At 37.8% G+C, this 11,631-nt stretch overlaps 4 protein-coding genes and 2 non-coding genes across 6 annotated transcripts; 4 read left to right on the top strand and 2 right to left on the bottom strand.

The window, feature by feature from the left end:
• Positions 1-393: 393 nt before the first annotated feature.
• Positions 394-1,153, bottom strand: LOC147546573 (17.3 kDa class I heat shock protein-like). Its single transcript, XM_086634402.1, has one exon. It carries the CDS (start codon positions 1,057-1,059, stop codon positions 586-588), a length of 474 nt encoding a protein of 157 aa, XP_086490528.1. The 5' UTR covers positions 1,060-1,153; the 3' UTR covers positions 394-585.
• A 1,411-nt stretch (positions 1,154-2,564) lies between these two features.
• On the top strand, positions 2,565-2,671 carry LOC147546574 (small nucleolar RNA snoR69Y). Its single transcript, XR_015224472.1, has one exon. It is a non-coding gene; the product is annotated as a small nucleolar RNA snoR69Y (small nucleolar RNA).
• An 832-nt stretch (positions 2,672-3,503) lies between these two features.
• Positions 3,504-4,540, top strand: LOC147546575 (17.8 kDa class I heat shock protein-like). Its single transcript, XM_086637802.1, has one exon. It carries the CDS (start codon positions 3,785-3,787, stop codon positions 4,268-4,270), a length of 486 nt encoding a protein of 161 aa, XP_086493928.1. The 5' UTR covers positions 3,504-3,784; the 3' UTR covers positions 4,271-4,540.
• Positions 4,541-5,980: 1,440 nt separating this feature from the next.
• LOC147546576 (17.5 kDa class I heat shock protein-like) lies at positions 5,981-9,799 on the top strand. Its single transcript, XM_086636499.1, has one exon. It carries the CDS (start codon positions 9,189-9,191, stop codon positions 9,648-9,650), a length of 462 nt encoding a protein of 153 aa, XP_086492625.1. The 5' UTR covers positions 5,981-9,188; the 3' UTR covers positions 9,651-9,799.
• LOC147546577 (copper transporter 6-like) lies at positions 6,001-6,653 on the top strand. The gene has a single exon (XM_086636500.1). It carries the CDS (start codon positions 6,001-6,003, stop codon positions 6,457-6,459), a length of 459 nt encoding a protein of 152 aa, XP_086492626.1. The 3' UTR covers positions 6,460-6,653.
• Positions 9,800-9,859: 60 nt separating the features above from the next.
• Positions 9,860-9,932, bottom strand: TRNAK-UUU (transfer RNA lysine (anticodon UUU)). Its single transcript has one exon. It is a non-coding gene; the product is annotated as a tRNA-Lys (tRNA).
• Between the last annotated feature and the right edge of the window lie 1,699 nt (positions 9,933-11,631).

Consider the following 11,631-nt stretch of genomic DNA (forward strand, 5'->3'; position numbering starts at 1 on the left):
GCCCACCCCTAAATTCATCTCCTTCTCTGTTTGATCTGTTATTTTGCTTTAATTTTCTGTGTAAAATGACTTGATGCCCAGCCCAATCTCGGCCAGTGTATATGTGTGGACAGTTTTACATTTTCTCAAAACCACGACCGGAGACATACTTCAGTTGCGATTCGGCCAGTCATTACAACTGTTTTTTTGTTCACTTTAATTGACAAAGAAGAGAGTGCAGGAGGAGTCGGGGTTTGACCAGGTAACATAGGCACTCATAATTTGGTAAGACCAAGTTTGCCAAATACTATCTCTATTTTCTCAGATTATCTATAAGGTCAAAATTTGCTGATAAACATAATAGTAATACTCATCTCATGAACAAGGCAAAACAGGTGTGGCGTGCCTATAAACTTCTCAGAGAAACACACAAGTTTTTATTTTTAGTAACACCAACAAAATTTAGTACATATGATTCATATCACACACTCAACCAACCACTCATAAAATTAACAAACACACACTCATAATACTTTAACACATAACATAGAAACACACAAGATTATACTATATGAAAAATACTAGTAGTAATTTGCTACTAGTTCTTCAGCCACTGATCTGAATGGCCTTGGGTTGGGGCTTCTTGATCTCCTCCTTAGGAATAGTGATCGTGAGAACACCATTATCCATTGTTGCTTTTACCTCTTCAACTTTTGCATTCTCTGGTAGAGAAAACTTCCTTATAAATTTCCCATGACTTCTCTCAACTCTATGCCACTTATCATTCTTATCTTCCTTGTCTTCATTTCTTTCCCCACTTATATGAAGAATTTTTCCATCTTCTACCTCTAATTTAACTTCTTCTTTCTTTAGTCCAGGAAGATCTGCTTTTATTATATGAGCTTCTTCTGTTTCTTTCCAATCAATACTAATAATACTCCCAATTGGCGTCGGTGGGTTTCTAATCATAACACTTAATGAACGGAGAGGATCCCATATCTCATTTGCAAATGGGTCTAGTAATAAGGAGGTGCTACTCCTATTTGTTGAGTTACCAAACAAACTTGGGATTAGAGACATTCTTTTCAATTACTCTACTTGCTATAGGTAGTAGTAGTCTCATTGAAATCAAATATTTATAGTGTTCTTCTTCTTGAGGCTGGGGGATCTTGAAGTTTCGGGGGTCTTCTTTCTCTTACGTGTGTGTTTCTTACTAGTGATATTTTATTGATCGAATTATAAGATGAGTCTGGAAAAAGAGAAGTTGATATGGGACCCATTGATAACACTTTTCCTTATCCAGAAACAACATGAAGATGGATTTTTTTGTGCCCCCCATCTGTGTGAGAGAAGGGTGCCTCTACAGGCACCTCACCCTTTTACTTTCGGCCCATCACTCTCTTCCCACTTTATGTGGGTCTCCTCCTACTACTACTCCGTTCCAGGTTCACGGATTAGAACTGCCCGATTCTTAGTCTGTGTTGTTCTAGTCCAGTAAGAATTAGGCTCAATTTCTTAGATTCAGAAAGAGAAAGAGGGCCAAGAGCAAAATGAAAGGATGCCTACGGATGCACCCTTGAGAGAAATAGAGGTGGTGTTAGTAGCGAGTATTGTGAAAATGAATTTTAGGTTTTTTTTTTTTGAGAATTCGACTACGGTCTACGTTAGTCGTTACAAGGCATTGATGCATCATAGAGATGTAATGAGCACGATAACCGCCTAATTTAAACTGAGAATGAAAGAGGCCTAAAGACCGACAACGAGAAGGCCTAAAGCCCGACAAATTATTACATTATTTATAGCCTAAATTACATAAGATAAATCTTGATGGCAACTGCTTCCACCGAGACTTGATCTCGCGACCTCATGGTCTTAAAAGGGGTGTCCAACCGTTACACCAAAGGGTGGTGGACAAAATGCATTTTAGGTTGAATTATTAAACCAGGGCAAAAGATTCTAAAAGTAAATTACGATCCCACCGATCTTTTATCTGAATGACTCGTAGTGACTAAGTTAAAATCTCTTTGTCTCTTAACAAAAAAAAAAAAAAAAGTTAAAATCTCTTTGTGCACTTCTCATTTCTCTTACAACTTCACTTAAAAAAAAAAAAAAGTAATGTATGGGTTTTAAAGGTGTGGGTCAAAAGATGTTATTTCTATCTGGGAGGAAAGTAGTAGAAGCTTGGAGTGAGATTAAGGTGCTGTTTGTTTTTTTATTTATGTCTGAATCTGAATTGGCTGAATCTGAGTTGGCTGAATCTGAGTTGAGTGAATTTAGATGTTTGTTTTTTAAGTCTGAACTATAAAGTCTGAAAATGTAAGATTACGCTTATGCCCCTCGTTAAAAAAATTCAACTTTTGTCTCCTGGCCAAATAAGAAGAGAAGAACTATAAAAGCCCTAAAAATCTAGGGTTACCTTCTCTCTTTATTTTAAAACAAAAAAGATTGAGAAGTCTCCATCTCCCTCACAATAACCCTAACAGGAAGTCTATATTCTTTTCAAATGTTTTAGGGTTGTTATCATCTCCCTCACCATAGCCTTTTTCAAATGTTTTGGGGGTTTTGATAAAGTTAGGGTTTTTTCAGGTGGTGTCTATGATGATAGTGTTTTTATAATCCCAGCTCATTGAGACCTTTCATTTGTTGGAAGGTCAGGGAAAATAACCATTAACCATTATCTCAGCTTTTCATCCATTTGAGCAAAGCTAACCCTCGCCAGATCCGGCGAGGGTCTCCCTCTATTTCTTTCTCTCTGCGGTGGCCGTGATGTATGGCGGTGGTGGTGGTCGTGATGTGTGGTGGTGGACGTGAAATGTGTTATTGATGTGCTTTGGTGTTGTGTGGACACTTGACAGTGGTGGTTGTGGTTTTGGGTTTATGGTGGTGGTTGTGGTTTTGGGTTGACGGTGGTGGTTGTGGTTTTGTGTTGACGGTGGTGGTCTGACTTAGTTTCCGGTGGTGGCTTCTGTGTTGTGTTACCGGTGGTGGTGGTGGTGTTCTGACTTATGTGGTGGTGGTGGCCTGACTTATGTGGTGGCCTGACTTATGTGTTGGTGGTGGTGGTCTGACTCATGTGGTAGTGGTGGTCTAACTCAGGTGGTGGTTATCTGACTCAGGTGGTGGTGGTTATCTGACTCAAGTGGTGGTGGTTGTTGTCTGAGCCAGGTGTTGGTGGCGGTCTGAGTCAGGTGTTGGTGGTTGTCTGACTTAACATATTTGGATGAGAAATTTTTTGTAAAACAGAGGGGTATAAAGGTCATTTGATCTATTTCAGCATTTGGGTCTCCTTTTCAGACTTGTTTTAAAGTCTAAATTATATGGGCTCGTTTTCAGCCCATTCAGACCACAACCTAATTCAGCTACATTTTCAGATTTTCTTAAATTAGAAAACAAACATCTGAAATCTGAATTGTGTCTCTATTCAGATTTCAGATCTGAAAAAAATAAAAAACAAACAACACCTAAATTGACATGTGAACCGTCCAAACTTTGATCAAATAAGGTTACCCCTTTGATGAATAGAAATAAGAGGTGTATCTTCTACACACAGTCTTCTTTCTTCTCGAACAATCTCGATTTTTTTTTTAAAAGGAACAATCTCGATTTTTACATAGCTCCTAAAATAGGCACCCTCTCCTTGTTGTCTTCTTCTATAAATTAGAGATCTGAGAGCAGAAAGAAATATCTCATCATCAAATAGCACAATACTCCCTAGAGTTCATCCAAAGCAACATCGGAGTTTCTTCCCCAAAACCCTTAAAATTGTATTACTATCCTGTTTTAGCTACCTAGCAAAACCCTAGAAATGTCGATCATTCCAAGCTTTTTGGGCACCAGAAGAACAAACATCTTCGACCCTTTCTCCCTTGACGTCTGGGATCCTTTCCAGGACTTCCCTTTCTCCAACACTTCCCTCTCTGTTCCAAACTCTGAGATTTCGAAAGAAACTTCTCAATTGGCGAATACCCGTATCGATTGGAAGGAAACCCCAGAAGCCCATGTATTCAGAGCAGACATTCCTGGGATCAACAAGGAAGAAGTGAAGGTAGAGGTCGAAGAAGGGAGGGTACTTAAGATAAGTGGAGAGAGAAACAGAGAGAAAGAAGAGAAGAATGATAAGTGGCATAGAGTAGAACGTAGCAGTGGGAAATTTCTGAGGAAATTCAGATTGCCCGAGAATACGAAAGTAGATGAGGTGAAGGCGAGTATGGAGAATGGAGTTCTTACTGTGACTGTTCCAAAGGCAGAGGTGAAGAAACCAGAAGTTAAGGCCATTGATATCTCTGGTTGAGACTTTAAATAAACCCTCTCTATCTATTCTGAGGCAGACTCGATATGTGTGGAAGTGTGTGTGTGTTCTTCTTAATTCTCTGGTTTTACTTAGTTTTTGTGTATGTTTGAGTGGAACCTTGAAAGGTAGTGGAGCAGTAATAAAGGTTGTGTAGATGTGAGTATAATGTTGAGTTTAAGGTTTTATGGTCTTACATCAATAGGTCGTGTGCTCGTATGGCTTTGTATTTTGTGTGTTTAATTTCAAATTAATAAAAGGGGGTTAAGAAAATAATTTTCTTGGGTGTGTTCCTGATAATCTTAGACCAGATGATAAAAAATGGATAACAAGTTTTTGCTTAAAGTCTATTCCTTTTCATGTTTTGAAGTAGGGAAAATCTATTTCATTTCATGGAATGACATCATGTTTTTCACACTTTGAAATGGTTTGTTAGAATGATTTTGCTCGTACTTAGCCAGACAAGGAGTTTCCCTCTGCCTTGAGGTAAAATTTGTTTCACAGAATGAGATCATCGTGATTTCCCACGAACCTTCATAAAATAAATAAGGGGCTTATTTCATACTTCGACAGGGTACGAAAGAATGATTTTGGTCGCAGGCATGCAATGTGGTGGGTGACACTTGTTTAACAAGAATATATTCATCTCTTGTCAATAACTTTTATGAAAAAAATGTAACAAAGCATAGTTATAATGGGTTGGTCCGTTTTAGAAGTGAATTTTAAAAATTACATAAAACTGACACCTCTTTGAAGAGGGACCCGAATATGGAATGAGACCCCAATTCAAATAAACTTAAAGTTTAAATTTTTATCTTTTTCAAGTTAGTTCAGGCATTAAGCTAGTCAGGTCAACCCAATCTGATCCAAAGGGTAGGCAGTTTGGTTGATGATTATCGAGATTGACGCAAATACTAAAAGGCCATAATCGAGAGATTTGATTTAGTGCATAGAACTGTTTGAATGACAAACGACGAAATTATTGTTTTGATGTCTTTTATATACTACTATTTATGAAAAAAATATATGATGTGCATGAGAGATGGTGGAGATTTAATGTTTAAATCACTTCCTCCAAAACATCAAAACAATTTCATATATATTAGAAAAAAATCATAAAAAAAAACCTAACTTTTTCCACTGTCCTTTGTTATTTCTCGTTTTATCTCATAAAATTTCACTTGTTATCATTGATGCCCTTCTTCAACAACAATTCGGTTTTCGGTTCTCCCAATGTTATTTCTCCAGTCTCCATGAGTCACGACTACAACATTACTTCGTCAACAAGGCTATAGTTCTTCATATTCTCTTCCAAAAATAGAATTGGGAGGCGCCTGTGTGGTTGGGATAGTGGTGGGTGTAAGGTCACTTTCCTTCTATTTTGAAGTCGTTAGGTGACTTGGTCAAATGACAGTCAATGACTCAATAAAACCCATCTTATATTATTTACCAAAATATCCTCGTTTTTTGTACTTCACACTATTTGTTGTACATTCTACGGTCGTCATCGTATACAGCTATAACATAATCAGCATCCGTTGGATTAACTAGACATACTGTATATAGCTTTGTCGTACTACTTACATTGTACTACACGTTTGACATTTAACTATCCCAAGAGACCTCCTCCTGCTCCTCCTCGTTATATCCATCCATCCATCCAACTCTCTATCTCTCTCTAAGCCAGTGACCACACAAACACAAACCCAAAGTTTAGAGAGAGAAGGAGAGACATGGATCATGGTGGGATGATGGGAATGCCTCCTCCTCCTCCAATAATGGGAGGAAATGAGACTCATGGAATGGGAGGACATACCATGATGATGATGACTCACATGACATTTTTTTGGGGTCATACATCAGAAATTCTCTTCTCTGGATGGCCAGGAACAAGCACCGGCATGTACATCTTAGCTCTCATCTTCGTCTTCATACTTTCTGTCATCATTGAATGGATTTCCAATTCATCTTTTCTCAAACCCGGATCAATCCATCTAGCTGCCGGAATTACCCGAACCTTATTGCATGCTATTCGGGTCGGTCTCGCTTACATAGTTATGCTTGCTCTTATGTCTTTCAATGGCGGTGTCTTTCTTGTTGCCGTCGCCGGTCACTCAATTGGGTTCTTGATTTTTGGGTCTGGGATCTTTTTCCGGACGGGTTCACCAACTCTTCCTCCTATGACTTGCTAGCAACGAATATCATGAATAGAGAATGAGACTAAAGTTTACCTGTGGGAATCTCTTGTTTCTTTCTCTTCTGATTTGTGAGACCTAAGTTTAATACTCCTAGTATGTTCTTTGCCTTTTTTGTGTGTGATAAAGTTTGTGGGTCTTCATGATAAATTGATTGGTTAATCATCTTGCTATTAAACTACAAAAGAAAATCTTCTTGGGGCTTTTTGTAGTTTCAAATTAGTCAAACTAGCTTCGCTAGCTAGGGTTTCTATTTTTTGTATATTATATTATTATTGATTTTTAGAATTAGGGTTTTCTTCATTTTTCATTTCTCAAAAGGGGAATTAGGGTTTTAGTAAGGATGCCTCTTTAGGCTCCTCACAGACTTGCTTTTGGGGCCTGGGTCTATAGGGGGTCATAGGTATGGCCCGATGCGCACCCCCCTCACCCCGCACTCTCTTCTTCTAATCTTCTTCGTTACTGATTCTTTCTCTATTTTCTTTCTCAATTTTCAATCTCAAAATCAATAAAAAAAAGTTACGCCCGCAAAAACCCATTTATCTTCAAGCTTAGATATTCTTATTAGAGATAGAAAAATAGAAGACTTCGAGTTTGGAAAGAGATAGAGAGGGGCCGGACTGCACCAGTCTGAGACCTGAAACAAGGTCTCGAACTGGTATGTCCGAGTGGAGGTGCCAATTGTCGAGAACTGACTACGATCAAACACTCTTGGGGCGGGGTCTATTACAATTTTGGGTGCGCCTGCAGACGCACCCCCAAGGATAGTTATCATATTATTCCCTAAATTTTTGTTGTTCCTGTGCCACTTTTCAGAAAAATATTGCATAATTTGTTTTATTCAGACATAAACCGGCTAATTTTTCTTGGCAAAATTTTGAGTTAGGACAAGCCCCATTGGAGAACATAAGCAATTGCTCTTGTATTGGTGGAATTTGGGATATTATTATAGATATATTCTATTGAGAGATTAGAGTTTGATTTTCCATTTCCTATGGAATGGAAGGGAGACATAAATCAGTCCAAGCCCCCTCCCACAAAAGTTGTCATGGATCCCATGTAACATTGCTCATGGAAGCTTTACGGTTTTGGGATTTTTTTTTATGGGGATTAAATTGTGTGGAAAAGATGAAAATTTTGGCTACTTCCAACCAAAAATAGGTTTCCTTTTCAACCTTGATGAAAAGCTTATTCTAGACAAGTAATACTCCACTTCAAATAAAAACATAACAAAAATTGGTTAGAATGGTCTGTCATTTTCTTTGAAGTTAAAGACTACCACAAAACTAAATTTGGTTGAGTGGTGACAAATACACCTCCACATAGATATTGGGTGTTCAACCTTCGAATCTTACTGATTTAGAAAGAACAAACAAAAGATAAGGTTTAACATAACTTGTAAATTCGTACATATTTGTCCAACCTTATACACCAAAAACAAATATTGTGTGTGCACAACTATTTTCCCATCGTCCTATCCTCTTCCAAGATACAATACTTCTGCCGAAATAGCTAATCCAATCATTTCGTTGCTGGTATTATCTGGACAATATTTCACGTACAATGGGTTCAAACTCACTTATGTGCTAATGCACACAATTGGGGTCCAAATTGACATATATGGTTATTACTTGTTATGTCCTTCAATGTTATGTTGGTGTCTTCCTTGTTGCCATTGCAGGACATTTGATAGGGTTCTTGATTTTCGGGTTCTACCAACTTCTTCAAGTCACGAATTGTTCCTCCCATGAGTTGCCAGAAACAAGTAAAGTGAACAAGTATGAGAATTGGTATTTCCATCCGATAGGATTTTAGATATTTACATAAGAATGGTTTTAAGGTCAGGTTAGATAGGATTTTAGTTATTCGATAGTTTTTTTTTTTTTTTTTTGATATTATGTTTTTAGTTTCAAGTCAAAGTCATATAATCCATGCTAGCAAATAATTCTTCAAACTGGTTAAATAATAAGTGGCATGATATTGCTACATCTTGGCAAACAATTGTAGTGGAAAGACATACTCGTACTCAAAAAGCCGCATGAACCTTCAGCACTTGTTGAGATTGTGTGTTTGTGACGTGATAGATAGTCACAACCTAATTAGTTTAAGGGGAAACTGAGAAAGAAGAATAAATTTATCCATAAAATATTTACGTCCATAATGTTTGTTGGTGGAAGAGAATGCATAAGGAATCTCATTCAATCGAGGAATATTGTTTCTCTTCAAGTGGGAATCCCAAATCCATGAGATGGATAGATTTGCAATTCATTTTTCTTTAGGTAAACCACATACAAAATTAATCTCTACAAATTCTATCCATAACCAAACTAAACATTGCCCTTGTGTCATGTATGATAAGAGTGGATTTCCTTGTTTTGATAAGGTCAATCGAAAGGGTACGTAACCCGTGTGGTCCAAGTAGTCTAAGGGAGAAAGCTGAGATGTCATTATAACTATCCCTATAGTGAACCCGATCCCACGACCCCAATCTGCTTACAGAATCATATTCCGGTGAAAAATTCGAGAATTTTTATAAATTCTGATTCTGATGCCACACAATCTCAGAGCACTCTAATCGGATAGCTAATTCACTTCACCGAAAGGCGATTCCTGAAACTTCAAGAACTTCCTTTATTTCCACTATAAAGTTAGACCCCAAGAACCATTTCATGCCCCAAACATAACACACACACACACACAGGCAGCTTCAAAAGGATTTCTTGAAGATGTCGTCGGTATTCCCCAGCTTTTTTGGTACTAGACGCATGAAAGTTTTCGACCCATTCTTAATAGACTTTTGGGATCCATTCCAGGACAACTTCTTCCCTTTATCTATAAATGAAACATCAAGATTTGCAAATACAAACATAGATTGGAAGGAGACACCTGAAGGTCATGTTTTTAAAGCAGATCTTCCAGGACTGAAGAAAGAAGAAGTGAAGGTGGAAGTTGAAGAAGAGAAAGTACTTCAGATTAAAGGGGAGAGGAAGAGAGAAAAAGAAGAGAAGAATGACGAATGGCATAGAGTAGAACGAAGTAGCGGTGAATTTGTGAGGAGATTCCGTCTGCCGGAGAATGCTAAGGTTGATGAGTTGAAGGCTAGGATGGAAAATGGAGTGCTTACTGTGACTATTCCTAAGCAGGAAGTGAAGAAATCTAATGTTAAGACTGTTCAGATCTTTGGCTGATGATGATCTTATATAATGTACTTATGGAATAATAAAGAGTTTACTAACTAGTAATAAGTGAATACATATTATTGGTACCTAAGAATAAGTGTAACAAACCCAAAAATGTTTCTAGAAACATTTATGATGATATCATATGGGTGAAGTACTGAACTTTGATCTTATTAATTTTTGCAATATTTTGATTTAATAAAAATGGTGTTTATTAGCGCCGTCTGTGGGAATCGAACCCACGACCACATGGTTAAAAGCCATGCGCTCTACCAGCTGAGCTAAGACGGCTCACTGTTTATTTATCTCGGGCAATCTTTACTAAATGGTCTTCCACATCCCAATTGTCATCACATCTGGGCTGGCCAGACCACATACGGCCCGCTCAGGCAGGGCCTGACCTACTAGGGCTTGCGAGATTGAGCTATTCTTCCCAGTGCAGTCCTCAATATTAGCCAGCTAGCCAGGTCAGAGTGACAACGCTACCTACTCCTTGTTAGGTTTGGAATAGTCCCACGTCACTCGGGAGAGTGTTCGAACTTTGGGGTTAAGGTGTATGCTCAAACTAAGTAAGCATCGTGGTCTTTTGAGCGGCATGTGTATCTTCGCCAAAATAAATCTCCGTAATCATGGGCTAGGATCTGGCTATCTAAATCGGGAACAATATCGATAATTGTTAAAACTAGGGTGTCATCGGGTCGGTTCTTGTTAAAACGTCGAATTACCCACCATGTGGATCGGTCCATCTCGATGTCCAACTAGCGACCAAGAGGTTCCACTACTCGACATGGGTAAGACCGTGAGTGTTCCGATTAGTTAGCATCTAGGACATGGGTAAGACCGTGAGTGATCCGATTAGTTTGCCCAACCACTTACTAGGCAACCTTGTATCTGTAAATTAGATGGCACAATTGTGGGCATGAGTGGAGAAGGGGTGATAACCAATTTCAAGGTTGTCGTCTATGATTTTTGACCCTTGATGACGGCCTCCAGTGTCGTCCTAAAGACTTTCGACCCTTGATGATCGATTCAGTTGGCCAAAGTTGGGATCGGCAATCATTTTTGTTTCTGTCATGACTCCAATTACTGACCTGTTAGAGTGGATTCGGTGGCTCCACAACAATGAGATGGATAAATGAGTCGAGATTCTCCCCATTCATTCATTGAAATCTAGTGGTGAAAATGATTGGTAGTCTACTCCCACAATCATCCTATGAGATTTTTCTGAATCCTTCTATTCTTTAGTAACATTTGATATGAACTAACCAATTTGTTCAACTAGTCCAAACATGAATTTATGGGTTAGCAAATTACCATTCCAAACTCAATAAGATTATTGGGATTTAGGTTTAGTTATAGTATCAATTTTGTAATTTCAAATGAAATACTACTTGCTAATTAGGCCAAAAAAAAGATATCACCAGTTGTTATGTACTTTTGATGATTCTCTATGCATTTGGCTTTGAAGAAACAGATATTCAAGGCACGAGTATACCATATCATGATTTTCATGATTAAATCAGTCTTTAATTGCTTTAAAGCACTTTAAATTAAAGTTCATCTAATCTAGTTTTCTTATTAGTCACCTAATAAAGCTTAAATTAAAAATGCAACTAGTCTTCTTATTCTCTACTTAAACTAGAAGATAAGAAGCCTCTTTCTATCCTATTTCTATTTTAACTTTGTACATTTTATAAGAGGGGCACCTAATTTGCTATAGTCCCACTTCAACAAAAAAATATTAATATGGTCCGAAATTTTGTGTATAATAGACAACTTTCCAACTTATTTGGACTGAAGATGTATGTAAATAAAACCAGGCCAATGTGAGTATCAAAAGAAAAGTGACTTTAGAAAAAAAATTGTACTACTTGAGTAAATTTCAATTATGTGTGTCCAAGTGTTATAGTTGTTTATTGAGTTAATTCCTATATGGCCCCCTACTTTGTGACCTGCTTCCTTTATGGCCCCATTTTTTTCGTAAATTCAA

The sequence above is a fragment of the Eschscholzia californica genome, unplaced genomic scaffold, assembly GCF_041429995.1.
Source record: "Eschscholzia californica isolate CP2 unplaced genomic scaffold, dmEscCali1.0.p SCAF_4, whole genome shotgun sequence".
NCBI lineage: Eukaryota > Viridiplantae > Streptophyta > Magnoliopsida > Ranunculales > Papaveraceae > Eschscholzia > Eschscholzia californica.